Source organism: Grammomys surdaster, unplaced genomic scaffold, assembly GCF_004785775.1.
Source record: "Grammomys surdaster isolate TR1022 unplaced genomic scaffold, NIH_TR_1.0 170, whole genome shotgun sequence".
Taxonomy (NCBI): Eukaryota; Metazoa; Chordata; class Mammalia; order Rodentia; family Muridae; genus Grammomys; species Grammomys surdaster.
The window spans coordinates 7,071,769-7,088,935 of record NW_021604618.1 but is presented as its reverse complement, the minus strand read 5'-3'; the positions used below and the strand labels follow the sequence as shown (position 1 = coordinate 7,088,935).

The window sequence follows — 17,167 nt, the reverse complement described above, 5'->3', positions numbered from 1 at the left end:
ACAGGCTCTGTAGGCTTGGGTTATCCCACTGGCCGCTTATTATAAATGTTATTTTTGGAAGAGACAGCCTGGAGGTGTGTCATCAGTTCCATCTTATTGGTCATCTGGAATTCTCTGGAATCAAGAAGCCTAAACTAATTTAGGAAATAAGCTCCTGCCTTGGAAAGCTCTACTTCCTGTCTTCTGGGTGTCAAGTGAATAATTTGTTTTTCATCTTGCATGACCTTTCTTGGGTGGGGCAAATTGAAAACTGATGGCTAGGCTGACACTTCTTTCACTGTCTCCTCTCATACAACTCCACTTAGGAAGGTGACATAATGCTCATTTTGTCTTCTCTATGTCCATTTTTTTTCTTAGCTCATTTTTCTGGGGGTCAGAAACTGTGCATCTTTAGTTTAATTTTCCATAGGAGGCAGTCTGTAGCCTCTTTGGGTGCCTTCCTGAGAACATTGTAACTACCTCTCTCTCTGCTCTCACTAATGTGATCTTCGGTATTTGTTATGTGTGATGCTCCAGTTCTAAACTGGGGTTTACATGGGATCCAATAGATTCTCCATGGTATGCAAGAACCACTTTCAGTATGTGGAGACCATAACCGAGATTTTCAGGGAAATGTTTGATCTAAAACATTTTCTTTTTTTAAAATCCCAGCTGATTCAGATAATTATTCCAATAGCATTTAGTATTTTGTTACTATGGGGGAACATTCTGCAAACCAGTTCAACTTGAAAGTCAAATGAAATATTTTTTTAATTACAAAATATTCTTATATTATCCTTTCTTTAACTTTAAAAGAGTTCAACAATTCTTTGCTTTTGTCATCTCTATGTGGGGAAGTGGTAGACAGATACTGGAGAAAGTTTTATCTACTGACAACATTTTATATACCCTCTACAAAATTCTTGCCCAACGATAAAGTTTAAGTTGTGTTGATGAGTGTGGGTGGAGTCTTGAAATGCCAGTTTTCACAGACTATCTGAGTAGGTACAATGCTGAACAGATAGAAAAGATGCAGGCATCTTCAAAGTATCTCTGAAGATAAATTAATGGATGCCATTGTAAGCTCTGTTGCACTGAAGACTTCCTGATCGTGGCTGAATGATGCCATCAAGAGAAGAGCAAATCTCTCTCCATCACAGTTACTTTGCTGCTTGAGTTGGCTCTGGACACGATTGAGAGAGTTCAAGTTGAAGACTGAGAAGCACTGAATTCACACCCTAATCTGCCTTCTTGATACTGTCTTGAGATCCTGCTAGATAGTGGGAGTCTGGAAATATAAAAGTAGTCTCAACTTCCCTTTTTAAATCCTCATTCTATAATAAATATATTCTATTAGGACAGAGAACACACAGGTTTTATAGAAGGTAGGCAAATCTCACTAAACACTATTTTCATAATTAATCTAGTTGCTTCAACTGTGTACTCAAAAAGCCATGCAGCAGCTCAGAAACAAAATAATTGGATATGGTCTTGGTTTGGTAATTCACAATCCACAACTCAGACTCAAGAGCCCACAACGACAGCAACTACAGGTAAACTCTCATATCTTTCGCTGATCACCTGTCTTCAGTGAGGTGTTAAGAAGGATAGATGTTCACTCTCATACATAGGCAGCATCCTTGCTGATATCAGGTTCGGATGTTGTCAGTGGCACAGAAATCTGTGGACCTAATGTCTCCCAAATGCCTTACTTTCACTTTGGCAACAAGGACACAGAGTCAGGTTAGTTTTCCTGGGTCTAGGAGAGTCATTGAAGAAATGACCTCTAAAAAGCCATCTATGGACCAAATGATCATATCAATAAAAGAAAGAAGTAATGATTAATGAATAAAAAGCATAGACTTTAAAAAAAATTGACACTGAAAGCCTTTTCTGAAAACACCAAGAAGTGACATGAGCTGTTGCTTTATATCAGTGTCTAGGGGTGACAAATAAGCTCTGAGGATATGTGGTCATTAGCACTCAAGTAATTTGACTTGGTAGCTTTGCCCTAGGGGCTTGGCAAAAGGAATCAGTCCATAACAGCAGTTTTCAACCTGTGAGTTGAGATCTCTTTGGAGACTGAATGACCACCAGAAAGCACAGATACTTACAATTCATAACAGTAGCAAAATTACAGTGGTGAAGTAACAACGAAAATATTTTATGATTAGGGATCACCATAATGTGAGAAACTGTATTAAAGGGTTGCAGCACAAGGAAGATTGATAACCACTGGTTTATAATAATGGGAGATAATAGGAACTTTTTCACTTATTAATCTATATTGACAGATAATATGGCCATATTTCAAATAGACATTCTCTCTTCAGAAATGGGGAAGTGATGTGTGTATGTGTGTATGTATGTATGTATGTATGTATGTATGTATGTATGTATATGTGTGTAGGTATGTGTCCTTGTAATCGTGTAAGGAAACCCTGCTGATGTTCTTCTACTATGATTACCACATCACAATAATTAATAAAATGCTGAGATGTGTGACTGTGGGGGAGAAATGTCAGAGTAAGGAAAATGATATTTGTATCTGTGAACTTGTATAATACATCTTTATAGGACAAACCATGGGAAGGAAAGGGGCTTTGCGGCTGTGGTTCTTTTTGAATTGTTACTGGGCTTTCTTGATAGCTGGCAAAAGGAATCTCATTGACCATTGTATTTGGAATTTTATTGATGGCTTCAGCTTTCTTTGCTTCAACTTATCCTGGTATTTTGGGTTCCTATTATTTCATATTCCCATGTACATCATGATGACATAATTGGCAATCTTTGGGAGTGTTCAAATCAAGTCTGTTGCTTTGGTGTTGGTGGAGTCAGTGGATCTCTTCATTTCTTCCTGTTTGTCTTGGTTTATTCTACTATTTTTTAAAATGGACTGTTCTTCCTTACAAAGTAGAGTGTTGACATGGAAATGATTATGAGCCATGTCTCTATGGTATATGCATCCTCCTTGGAGAAAGGTGAAAAGAAGTCTTCTACGTCTCTCTTCCTGCCCCATTCTCCCATGCATTTGGGGTTCATGGGGTCATATGCCTGTGACTTCTGGCAGAGATATCATATCCTGAACTCCTAGGGAATGATATTGGTTGGCCATCTTCAATTGTGAAGAACATCATAGGGTTTGGGTTCCTAAGAGCTGGCCATTAAAGTCACAAATGGTCAGATTTGGAGAGGATCTTAAATGGTTTAGTTCAACCAACTTTTCTAATCATCTGATACTTTAATTCTAGTTTTTAGAAGAACATTCTATTTTGGAAATTTTCACTATGGGTAATAATTTGGCCTGATGGGAAAGGAGACAAATAATAAATCACTGTTCTATTTTATAGACTGGAACTTCAGATAGTTCTCGTGCAAGTTTTGAGATGTCCTTTCTGCCAATTGGACTTCACATAAGTGTCCAGCAAAGGTTTTTTAATCTTAAAATGAAAGCATGGAACACTTTTTATTTAAGGTTCCTCCACCTCTGACACTCTGTGAACTATAGTTTGGACTGCTGAAAGAAACAGAACTTCTATTCTTCTACTTTACTTTTTCCCTTTCTTTCTACCACCTATGTCAAGAAGAGATGATTTTCTATGTAGGGAGAGAGTGAAAAAATGTATGGTGCTATTTCTTAGGAACTGATAACTAACATTTCAACAATCAATTCAATCATGGTTACAACAGCCTTGATGACCACCCCTGAAACACCACCCAAGAGGCAAGAAGCCCAGAACTGGTTTTCATGGTTTTTTCAACCATCAGAGTTCAAGAGTCATTTTCATACAACAACGAAGATGCCTGGTAATGAGTTATAGATACCATATAACATATGCCTGCTTGACAGTCTTTAATAATTCTCATTAACCTATGGGATGTGGTTAAAGTCAAAACACTATTCTGTCTCACAAATGTATGTGTTAGTTTAGGAAGGATCTTGAACTCTGTGTTCTGTATGTTTGATTTAATATTACTAATACATGATTTTCTTCTCTATACTTTATAGGGGTTTATATAGCCCAGGATAAAGCTAATTAGGAAACTATGTAGCAGGCCAAGTATTTGGTGATAACAGAACATTTAAACTCTAACAGAGTGTCTGGGCATACCCTCAAATTACTGAAGTAAAAAACATTTTTATGACAATGTAAAATAACATAGCCATAGCTACCAAAATATAAAAGATTTCTATCAATTGAATTAGTCTTGGGTTGGACATCAATAATAAGAAAACCAAATGGTCATCCCGTAAGGTAGCCTGAATTGCATTCAGATGTTAGAAGAATCCATTTTAGTAAAGTGAAATCTTTTGAAGTAACTGCTAAGAAGAGAACAAAAGTTTCCATTTCCTTTATAAAAAGCTGGGTTTAATGATTGAAAGGGGGAAATCCTCAATATTTGAACTGTGATCCACTGTTATAAACCCTTTTGAACAATTTTAGATGATTAATAAATGGCAAGAACATTTCTGTTAATTTATCCCCCTGTCATGGTAAATTCTATTGAGAATGGGCAAAATCTTGGGAACTCCTTGCTTTTAATCACATTAGAGACACAGGATCTGATGCTAAAGACTGAGAAAATGCATGTGCCTTTTTAGAAATGTCCAATGAAAACCCTTGTTTCTAGTGAATGAAACCCTTTACTTCACACAATGAACCCTGATAAAAAGTAAGAATAGAAGAAAACAAATGAATTTGAAAAATATGAATGCAACTATAAGATTTTGGAAATGTAGCATCAGGGTGTTATTGAAAGTGTCTTGAAACAGCAAATAGGGATATGTGAAATCTTCCTATTCTTGTCCTGACATCCTGACTTCAATATAATATGCTAATGATGTAAAAAGAAAGACATCTGAAAGCAAGGGGGGATTTGCATGGGCCTGTGTTTTGTTGTGTTTTGCTCTAACTCCTTTGGCCAGCTCTACTGATGGTTATTCTTTAGCCTTCTTAATGAGAATGTTGAGTTGTAAAGATCATAACAAGTCATTTTAAGGTCCATACATTAGCTTCAGTGGTGAGGGTTTGCAGATATACAAAACTACTCTCTTGTTTTCTTCTTAAAATCTTGGGAACTCCATGATACCTCCCATGCCTGACTTTCTTCCTTGGTGAAATGGGTTGCTTGGCAATCAGCTCAACTACTAATGTAAGTCACCACAACAGGTACGGAGTCAAATACCAACTCAACAGGCTGGGAGCCAAATGAGGAAAATGAAGATGAAACAGACAAATACCCCAGTTTTTCTGGATCAGGCATTGATGATGATGAAGATTTTATCTCCAGCACCAGTAAGAATACTCAATTACAGTAGAATCATTTATGCAGGGCTTGATGAGGGACCTAAATGATATATATAGTATCTCTCTTGGGAAACAGGTGATGTGAACAATGACTGAACCTGTGATTTTACCTTAATTCCATTCTGATGAGACTTTTGAGGAGGAAATAAAGCTTCACGAATGGGAACCAAAAGATATTGCTGGGAAAAATACCTCATGAAGTTTCAGACACCCAGTGTTCCTCCTGTTCTATTCATCAGTGTTTGCTTTTAGAGAAATATTTACATTTTCAAATGTAGCTGGGGGATGGCATATTAAAGCACCACAACTAGTATCCATTGTGCCCCTGCTGTGCCAGATGATAGGAACACAGGGATGGAAAGGCCAGAACTTTTACCTACAAGAGACTCAAGGACTTCTGGGACAAATGTTCATGTGATTAGGAAGATGGTCATTAAAAGTTTCACATGACTTGAATTGAAAGCTTGGGATGCCCTAGAATGGCTTAAAGCATAGAAGCCCGAGCTCAAGAACTACCTTAATTAATCAAAAAATGGTTATGATTAAAGGAAAAAACTCAAAAAGTTTCAACAAACTTGCTGGACACCATATAACAGAATTGCTCTGGAGAGAAGAATAAATGCCACCACAGCTCTAAAAAGACAACGTTGACTACTAAAAACAAATAGTGACACCACTGTGTTACCATGTCCAAACTTGTGAGCCCTATAAACCTTCCTATGAACACTGAGGTGGAGATTGTAGAGAAAAACATCCTGTCCTGACAAATGACAGATTCCTCTATACTTGTCCTAAGTAAAGATTTTTCTGGAAAGAGATGAGATGCATAAAGCTGATTCAATTACTCTTTGGTGAAAGGGTTTTGAGGTGCTATATCAGCTATCTTAGACAATAAGAGTTCTGTCTATTCTATTAAAATTGGAGGATTTCATTCCCAAGTGAATAGTACCTAGGGACGGCAGAATCTAAAAGTACCTTGAAGGCATCAGAGTGTGTGGCAATGATACAGCAAATACTAGAGACAAACCAGATTTTCTATATGGAGACTTAGGTGGTGTATTTCTTGGGCTAGATGCTTCTGCAGAGCTTAGGAACTTCAGAACCCAAGGAACCCCACATACTGAGCATTACTGTGACAGCGCCCTCTAGGTTTAGAACGTAGCTTCCTTGCAAATATGCTATATGGTCAGACTCTGGGAGATAAAGTTCCCGTGCTCTGCTCCCCCATCTTTATAGAGTGTGTTCAATTTCAGTTCACTTTTCTATGTGATACATATACCCTTTAACTCAACAGGATGCACTTTTTCTTTTGGAGACTTGGGCTAACTACCACTTTTTCAAGATTGTTAGAAATGTGGTTAATGACTCTAAATTATTTTCTTGACTGGTAAAATGGTTTTGTGTTATTTGGGTATCAAAATAGAATTTGAAGGAAGTTGAACTTGCAAATAGCCTTTTCACAAAATATATTGTTTCAGATTTTGTCAAAATGGATCTTTTTGCACCTTCTGTTCCAGGCTTCCTATTTTGCATGCTATTATTGGGACATCGGTGAACTGACATGTCTTTGTTTTCCAATGTGTTGTGCTGATGGTGGATGGTTACTTCTGGCTCTTTTCTATATACGTATGCATATTGGTCCTCTTTCATTAGCTGTGAATGGCTTGCTTATATCATGTCTGTATTCAATGGGACTCTCATGGATGTTTAGTATATATTCAGAAAAAAGTAGCTCAGACAAATGGCTCTATGAAGCATACATTCCTTCCAAAAACCATCTACAGATAAAGCTTTGGCTCTTGTGGTTATTTCTTTCCCCAGTAAAATCACTATCACAATAGTGATTCTGTTATAACTCAGCTATCAACTTCTTCAGCTGAAGGATCTACAGTTAGCACACCTACCAGTGATACCAATGAATAATTTTCGGGTGCAGTGGATTCCTCCAATTTGCATGAATGGGCAAAACTCTTCACAGCTTTGGTCATTATTGGTGGAGGGTTAGTGCTTTCAAGCTGTTCTTCCTACTGTTGCAACATCCTTCACTATTATATCCTGAAGATCTCATGCCCTAAACCCGAAGATATTCTATGATAGAATTGAAAGAACATTGAGGTACAAAGCAACATGGTGGATGAAGCTAAGACTCTCTCCTTCTCCGTCATTTCCACTCAACCATCTATACAGCCCTGTATAGATGAGCTGCTGTGTAGTCTACAGAAGAGACAAATGTACAAAGCAAGCAGTGAAGGCTCAAGAAATAACATTTTCCTAATTCCCTCAATCATCATTATGACAGTTGCAACTACTCCACGGGTTTCTGCTCACAAGGAACAGAACCAGGACTGGACCCAGTGGAAGCCAATCCATTCAAACCCGGAAGTACTACTTCAGACAACCACCAGGATGACTGGTAATGAGTTATGCACATATCATTAATGATACTTTCTCTCAAAGCTTATGATATTGTGAAGGTCAAACCTTTGGATGCAATGGGACAATTAATTAATGTCTCATCACAAATCCTTAGTGAACATTCCACACAGGAGTCATTTGTCAACCATACTTCCTGAACATAAGGTATTTTATGTCACTTTGTTATAAAAATGAATATATCTGAATGGTTTATGGTACTCCCTCTGACAAAGTGGCTATTCTAGAATAATAAGCAATATCAAAGAAATGTGTACCTGTTCATTTTCTCTTGGGAAAGATTAGTGAAATCACTCAGATTTATTGAGAGTAAGTACTTAGAGATAGTGCTTAGGCATAGGACCAGTAGATAGATAACATGTACTTTAGTAGAAGAAGATTACTAAAGACTATTTGATTAAAAGTCACAGTGTACTTAAACGTCATTACAACAGATATAGACAGAAACAGCACCAGTGCTCATGGAGAAAATTGGACCCAGGAACCACAGCCTCCTTTCAATAACCATGAGTATCAGGATGAAGAGGAGACCCCACATGCTACAAGCACAAGTAAGAAAAATGATGCACTGAAGTTCTGGTACCCAAGTTATCAGAGATGTTTAGCTTTTGGCCACATCTTTTCTGTCTGCATAGTAAATTTATCTGCAGTGCCTGAAAGGGGCCATTTTTAAAAATAAGGAATAAAGATGCCAAGTTGTCAGATTTTCCAAGAGACAAGAATGTCTGCAAAATAGACATGAGATGCTGTTTGTGTGTTAATGGTTCCTAAGGGTTCTGTTTTGGTAGCTGCTGTGTGTTTTTGGAAATGTATGATGTGAGTGTGCCCTTCAGGTATTTAGTGTGGGAGCTGGGAGGAAAGTTTCATGAGTGGGCAGATCTTTAGTCTCCATCTTCTATGAAGCTCTGTGATACACTTTCTTTTATCACACTCTTCCTTGCTCTGTGGTAGAATGGAACTCTTTCTGTCCTTGGTGAGAAGTCAGTGGCTCCTAAGTTCTCTTTTTAAATTCTAAGCTACCCTTCTTTTGTTTAAAACACTCATGGCAAGTTGGAAAATGTCCTGATGCTCTTACTGTTCTTTCTACTTATAGACAAATATGTCAAGTTTTTCAAAAAACAATCTCATATCTCAACAATGGTTTGTGAACCTAGGACAATAAAACAAAGATAAAAAAAGAGGGACATGTACTCATCTTTTATCTGTATCTCAGAGAAATGCCTAATAATTTGGAATACAACTGGTCCTTGGGATGACATCTTATAGCATTTTTAAGTTATGACTCAATCACCATTTTTATGTTTGAACATTCTTAAAGGGAAATGTTAAGAAACAGCTACTTAGAAACCAAAGAAACTTAGGATTTCCTGGTTTGATGGATGTGTTCACAAAGAATCAAAGAAATGGTTGAGATATGAGTTAATAAGCCCTGGGCATTGTACTGAATGTCTAACAGACATTGTGTTCTCTTCTTTATCCCAGTAAAGTTGATATATGCATGAAGATTAAGGGTTGAGTTAACCAAGAAGTAGACTGTTAAAAAAAAAGAATAGAAAGGAAACAGATGTCTCTTAGAAATCAGACCCATTCCAATCTCCTCCAGGATCTATCAGAAATCTTATTAATTACTGTAAAACATTTTCTCTTAAGAAGAATGCTAACTGGGCTGGAGAGATGGCTCAGCGGTTAAGAGCACTGACTGCTCTTCCAAAGGTCCTGACTTCAATTCCCAGCAACCACATGATGGCTCACAATCATCTATAATAGGATCCAATGCTCTCTTCTGGTGTGTCTGAAGACAGCTACCATGCACTCATATAAATAAAATCATATATATATAATGAAAAAAGAAGAATGCTAATTAAGAAACTTGGAATTAATGTGTCTAATGTCGAAATATGATGGCCTAGGGACATCCTTACAAAGAAAATTTCAGAATCCAGATACATTTAACAAAAAGAAGTTACCATTTTTGCAAAAGTACACATGACTTCATTGAGGGGACATAACAACTTTTAGAAAAGAGTCAACCCTTATGGTATGTAGTGAAAGTCCTGTTTCATTAACACATTCTTGACTGTTCTGGAAATGCTAGGGCATAGTTGGGTGCTTGAAGGATCACTGTATGAAAGATGATAGTTTGAATGTAGACATATGTGTAAGTTTGTGAGCACACATGTGTGCTTAATGACTTAAAATAATAGAACATAATTTTAGATTTTGGGCCTTTCTCCCTTTGGACAATCAGTTAATCCCCCAAATGGATTGGAAAATATAAAAACAAAATTAGCATGAGTCCCATTTAAAAACTATATTTGTTATTATAAAGTCACACATCATTTTCTAAGATAATGAGATAGAGCGAACACAATATTCATTTGGTTTGGCAGTTTATAGTCTCTAGCGTTCCTGATGAATCAGAAATTGGCCAGGAGCTGTTGCAGATGAAAATGTCAGTGGCTTTCTGACTTTTCCAGGAAGCACCCTAATGGGATTTTATCCCAGTCATCTCGACTTTTAAAAACAATGCTTGAAAGGTTAAGCCTGTCTGATACTGTTATTATTTATATAATTCCCCAACTGGCTAGAATAGGTTTTTCTTCCACTGAATTAGCTTTGTTAAGAAGAGATTTTAGCAATTAAAATGTCCCTCGACAATCACATAGTAGGTCAGTGTAGTAACATCCCAGGCATCCCGACAGCGTGCATGCCAGCCATTTCTGCTGAGTGTTATTATAGGTTATACAGCCTGATTGCAAAGCTCTACTATTACAGTAGTGTTGTGAGTTGTTATATAACACATTGTCTCCTGCAAAATCACCCAAACACAGAGATTATTCTTCCAACAGAAGCTCCCTTTGGCAGAATATGTAAAACCATAGAAAATATTAAATTAGAAATAATAGTGAGAGTTCATAATTCACAGGTTAGGGTCTAGTCTTGACTCTGTGCTACTCTGTGTACATGATTTTCAGAAAATGAAACTTGTTTTCCCATCAGAAAAGTTAACAGGTTGCGTGTTATAGTTCTAGAATCTACCTTTCAGAATATTAGTAACTCATCCCCTGGTTTCTATTGTCTTTCTTTATATCTATCTATCTATCTATCTATCTATCTATCTATCTATCTATCTCTGTATATGTATACATGAATGTATGTATGTATGTATGTGTATGTATTGCCCATCCATCTACCATCTATGTATGTATGTATATATCAATCAACTGTCTATGTATGCATATACCTATCATCTATTTATTATCATCTATGTATGTATGAATCATCTATCTGTAATCTATCCATCATCTATGCATGTATGCATCTATCTATCATCTATGTATTTTGTATCTATCATCTATGTGTGTATATATATATACATATATATGTATGTATGTATATATATTTGTAGTATCATGTATATATGTATGTATATTTGTAGTTTCATATATGTATGTATGTACATGTCTATCATCTCTGTCTATCCTATCTATCTATCTATCTATCTATCTATCTATCTATCTATCTATCTCTACCTGTAATGTAGAAAGACATATCAAGACATATTAAAGGGCTTGTTAAGAAACTGGACAATATTTCTCACCATCATCATTCTCCTCTCAGCCTGGGCAGCTCCTAATAGTACAGCAGAAGAAGCAGCTACCCAGCAGGAGAAGTGGTTTGAGAATGGATGGCAGGGGAAGAACCCCCCTACCTCAAGTGAAGACTCCCATGTGACAGAAGGGACAACTGGTAATGACAGGTTTCATAATGTGGGTGGAAACTACCTTTTGAGTTCAATGCTGGACATTGAAGATAATGCACAAAATAAACTGAAGGAAGTGGTCTGTTTCTTGAAGTAAACACAGATCCAGAATCTAAAAGCTACTAATAAGCTCTCTGGCCAGGTGTGGATAGAAGCACACAAGAGGAATAATTTATATGAGCGTCTTTCATATCCAATTTGAGGTATCAGTGAGACAATGACAGAGCTCCTATCCAATTAAAATCTCCTTTCTGGTTTGTAAAAATCATTCACTATATAACAAGACTCTGCTATCTCCTTATATTTATGTGAAACACTAGGATTATGAAAATTTTATCCAAAACCTAGTGTTGGGGGATTGGATCCAAGCATTAAAAAAAAAAAGACAACTGTGTGATGTCATCAAATCTTTTGTTCTTGCCTGTTTCTTACACATCTCCTCAAATGTACTACTGTTTAATCACATTTGCAAATAAGCCATCTTCTCTATTCTGCAACTGTGGGGTTATGGGAATTTGACTTAAATCTTCTCATCTCTGAAGGATGCAGGATGATAACATGCCTCTGCAAGCTCTGGTGCATGGTTCTTTTGTCTGGATGATTAAGCATTGGGATTCACCCTGCCCTGCAAAGCATGTGAATTCCATGTTATCACTTGGTATCAGTGGGAAATATCTCCATGTTTCCAACTGAAATATAAAATCCGATGCATAACTTCTTTACAGTGCATGGCAACTTATAAATGAATCACTAGTAGAACAGCAGGTTTGGTGACTAGCTCCCTAGTGTGCTTATTTCTAAGGGATGCTATTGTAATCTTTCTTCCTATACTTCTACAGTGGCACAGAATGGAACAAAGGCATAAACCGTGTGCCCACATGCCATTTGTCACTGTTAGAAGACAATGCTTCTAATAGATTCCATCTGTGCTTTTGTGATGAGCACCACTTTCATGCTCATCACTTGGGAAGCTATTACCTTATGTCTTCTGTATATCACTGCCAGCTCATTGTGCATTTTGCTGTGGGATGTGCTTGTCTCAGAGTGACATCATGCACTTGATCTCTGACACTTACTTCTTTAGGAGACTGTGGAGGCATGTGTCGAGAAGAGGACTACTTTATCTTCTTCCCTTGATGCTTGTAATTCATCCTCTATCCATCACAGTACTTGTTAATTCTATCCATCCTCCAGCTCGTAGTCTGGTGACCAAGAAAATGATTATAAATGAAGTCAAAGCTGGGACACATCCTAAACTGATGGAGCTCCTTGTCTTCAGTACTAGAAAGCTATTTCCATTATTATCTTTAGAGAATAAAGTCTGTTTTAAAAAGTCAATCTATATATCCCTGACCAAATGCCAATTAACATTTTGACAATTATTTGAACTGCATGCTCACAACAGCCTCAGCCCACAGCCACCATCCAAGTCAAAGAATAACAACACAAAATCAAGAGGATATTTCCTGGACCAATTTCTTCGACCCGATTTCACATCCAATGGGACAAGGTCATCAAACAGAAAGCAAGGGTAATAGCCTCTGAGACTTTTTAATGTATTGTGTTTCTTAGAATCAACTAAGTGCCTTTTACCTTTGAAATGTGCCATTGATTTTTAGTTCAGTCTACTTTCGTAAGCATCCTCATGTGTCTTCAACAATAAGTTTGTTGAAACAAGTTGGTAAGCAAAGTTCTATTTGGAAAGTGAAGAATTTGGCAGGAAAATTAAAAGACAGTTAATCTTAGGCTGACAAGAGTAGAAGTTATTTCTCCTAAGGGAGAGGTGGGTTATTTCTTACTTTAAGATGGTCTTACTACATAGCCCCAGTTGGTCTTCAAATCTTGATGATCCTTTTGCCTCAGTCTCCTAAGTGCTGGGACTGCATATACTCCAAAGTCCAAAGATTTCAAAAGAAACAACAAGTAATGAATTTAGTGACTGTCTCCATTATAGATTCAAAGATAAATTTTGGTTTTGGTAGAAAAATCCAAGTAGTTAAAAAAAAGCTGTTGGATAATTAATACAAATAAAGTACTTAATGACTCAGAAAACTGTAAAGCTACTTACTCTTGCCTCATTTAGAGATAATGTGATATTGGAGGATTTAGGATTAGACTATTCTTGAATGGCTGTGAATTTAGTGAATAGATGACTCATACATGAGATGAAACCCCTATTTTCCTAATACCTTTCATTTTTACTTACCCATTTAAGCAATTTAGAAAGAGCAAAAAACATGAGTTGTAGTTTTGCAAGAAAGAAAGGTTGTAAATTATTTCACTATTTTTTAAGAGCAAATTTCCTTTATTATAAGAGCAGGAAAAAAAAAAAAGAGCAGCAGCATGTCTGACAGAAATATCAAGAATTGGGAGCCTCTGCCCTCTCAGTATTCAACAAATGGAAGATCAGTTCCCACTACACTCATGAGTAGAGTCGTTTGTTGTTTTGTTTGTTTATTTGTTTATTTGTTTTAACAAAATATTCTTATCACAGAAATGTAACATTCTAAAAATAACCAATAGAGGAGTAAATTTTTTCAGAGAAGTTTCACTTAGATATATTTTCTGGATATAAATTGCCAGCCTTATGCTCTACATATATTTGAATTGAAACACATCCTAATAGTTCAGTGAATATGTATCTCCATATTGGATAACTACAAAATTATCTCTAAAGTAAAACAAAAACTTGCATAGTTCTCTTTTTTAGAAATACTATCTTATCCCAATATTAGTGAACAAACACTCTGTAAACAGTCATGTATGGAGACATACAATTAAATTTGTAAGGCATCATGGAGACACAAGGATGTGTCATATACATATTTACACTTGCAAGAAACTTAAAAGTCAGCTGACAAAAGAAAACATTTAATAGTACAATATATCTGACAACATGAATCAGTAATAAATAGGAAAATTTACAGTTTCAATAATGAACACAAAAGAAATTTAGAAGCCCCCACACTTCCTGGAGACTATTAAAGAACAAAGGTTTTGATATGATTGGGGGGTGGAGGTAAAAACCTGGAGAGTCAGAAAAAGGAAGTACAGTGGAGAACTTTTTGAAAAGGAGACTCATGTGAACTGATCAATAAAGGAAGAAAAGCCAAGGGATGCATAGACATCACTATGCCTGGATAAATGTGGCTTAAAAGAGAGGGAAGTGTTTAAGTGGCCAGGCTGGGACTATTACGTTAGGTTCCTAAAGGACCACAGGCAAGACTGAGCAAACAGTTAATAAGTGCTTAGCTTCTGGGGGTAGGGCTCTTTAGAGACCCCTGGTTAAACAAACACCAAACAAAAACAAAGTAAAAGAACTCCAGGGTCATTATTAAGTTTCCAACATGATTGCATTCCTTGAGTAAATACTTCAAAAAGAAAAAGATGTTAGGTCTCTTAGGTAGCTGAAATCTCCAAAAATGAGTTCAAGCTGAACTATAAGAAGCTTTTTGGTGGTTAAATAAAAGCCAGCATTCCTCAGAAACTTTTGAGTTACCATTCGACAAAAGGAGTCATCTCCCTTTGGCAGAAGGGATACATGGCTCTCTATTGACATACACCTGTGTCTACATGTCAAAGTCCATGCTGGCTTCCAAGTACCTCTTACAACATTTCAAAGCTTACATCACAGTCCACTGGCCCTTCCCTTCCTGCAGCTATTCACCTTCCTAATACCATGCTATTCTCTACTGTTCCTATATTGACTCTTACTCTCTCACTTACATTCCATTCTCTATTTCTTGCTACCTCGCTATCTTGACCATTCTTTCTCACTCTCCATCTATCCTAGCCTTGACCATACCCAATCTAATGGCCATGTTCAGACTACTTCTTTATTTCTCTGCTCTGGACTCTTCCAGATGCCTCTGGATTCATATTCTCTCTCTCTCTCTCTCTCTCTCTCTCTCTCTCTCTCTCTCTCTCTCTCTCTCATCTACAATACAAATCTTAACCATATCATGGGCCTGTCATGTTGGCAGATTCATTACTGTGCCTCCTCATACACACAAGATAGTTAGCTTCTGCCATACAGTGACATGATAGTTCTCAAAGAATTTTACTTCTAAAAGGAAAAATGAACAAGAATGAATGCAGGCCCTCTGTAGACATTATTTTTCTTCTAATAGAGCATCCATTTGAATTTTTGATTGTGGGTAACTTGCCTTTGTTCTTTGAATCAGCCACACATTTTTCTCTAACAGAGATCTTGTCTGTCTTTGCTGTTAGCATGTAAAGACTGCTTGGCACCACCCAAGGGGGTGCTCATATCCCAGTACTTTCCACTGGAGTCATCTAGAGTCAGAGATGTGGGTGGATTGAGTAAACTGTAGAGTAAGCAGTACTGATGCTCTTTATGGACTGCTTGGTCCCTATTTCACTCTGAACTTGTTATTTCTGCCCAATAGATCTGTGATAACCATCAGAAAAAGCAGACTTTTTAATTACTTCAGGGAGATTTTCACACCACTCAACACTATAATCAGAAGTCCCAAGATGCTTCTTGCTTTTATTAGTGGGGAGAATGATTCTTATTTGTCCGTGGGTACTTCCTGTTGAGATATATGTATATCACACACACACACACACACACACACACACACACACACACACACACATATATGTGTGTGTGTGTGTGTGTGTGTGTGTGTGTGTGTGTATTTTGTGAAACAAAAACAAAGAGACAAAAAGGGAAACAAGAAAAGCCACTGTCTGTTTGAACACTCTTTATTACTGTTGTTTTGTTTGGCCTGGTGAGCAGGAGATGTCAAAATGATGCTTGTGTATGTTATTTGTCTCCATGTGTCTGACTGTACTTGTCTATCTTAGAATGAAGCAAGTCACACATGGGTTATGTTTCTGCCCCTTTGCAAAAACCTTGAGCCCCATTGTGTGCTCATGTAACTTCCTTCTAGACTAAGCAAGAGACAAACCAACAAATAAAAGTGATAGCTTTCATCTAATTCTGCCCTGAAATGAAAACCACATATATCCTGTGATATTTTTGAAGAAACAATAATTTATCCCAGATCTGGACATGTGAACCTGTTACTTCCTCTCACCAGGCTGAATGTAAACATTACTTGGCTATGTGACCTAAATGACCCTTGGGTCATTTCCCAGCATTGGGAATATGGCAATAACATCAATTTGATTCCTTCAGATATGGACTCCAGTCATAGTACAACCCTTCAGCCTACTTCAGCTCCAAATACCCATTTGGTGGAAGACTTGAACAGAACGGGATCACTTTCAGTGACAACTCGTAAGGATAATGACACAAAGCCCCTTTGTTGGCCTGTCTATATCTACTTCACATCTTGCTCATATTGGTCAAGATGTTGCATTCGGTGATGGAATGGTGGCAGTCTTTGCTAGGTGGCTTAGCTCAGCCAGAGTCTGAATATGTTTTTATTGTCGGTCTTTCTTATAAAGTATCTTCTAACCTGAATTTTCATCCAAGGTCCACTCAAAGGAGTCAAAAACTTTTTATTAACAAAAGGATATGGAAAAACAACAACAACAACAACAACACAAGAAAAAAGGATATGGAAATGTCATTCATCTCCATTTTTTCATCTCTAGCTAGTCATGTGACACTGAAGACCATCACTTGTAGAGTGGTGTCTCTGTTTTAACTGACTCTTTTTGATTCCCACTCTTCTTCCAGGCCAAGCAGAAG

At 37.1% G+C, this 17,167-nt stretch overlaps 1 protein-coding gene across 2 annotated transcripts in view; it reads left to right on the top strand.

Annotated features, from left to right (window-relative positions):
* The window catches only part of Cd44 (CD44 molecule (Indian blood group)), an 88,093-nt gene that overhangs the window by 49,321 nt on the left and 21,605 nt on the right, over positions 1 to 17,167 (top strand). The window contains exons 6-11 of one of the 2 annotated variants that reach the window (XM_028766923.1): positions 5,151 to 5,276; positions 7,588 to 7,701; positions 8,156 to 8,272; positions 11,343 to 11,471; positions 12,890 to 13,015; positions 16,649 to 16,750. The exons of the other annotated variant lie outside the window; for it this stretch is intronic. Coding sequence (XP_028622756.1) covers positions 5,151 to 5,276; positions 7,588 to 7,701; positions 8,156 to 8,272; positions 11,343 to 11,471; positions 12,890 to 13,015; positions 16,649 to 16,750 — 714 coding nt within the window. The remainder of the gene's footprint in view (positions 1 to 5,150; positions 5,277 to 7,587; positions 7,702 to 8,155; positions 8,273 to 11,342; positions 11,472 to 12,889; positions 13,016 to 16,648; positions 16,751 to 17,167) is intronic. 2 annotated transcript variants of the gene reach the window in all.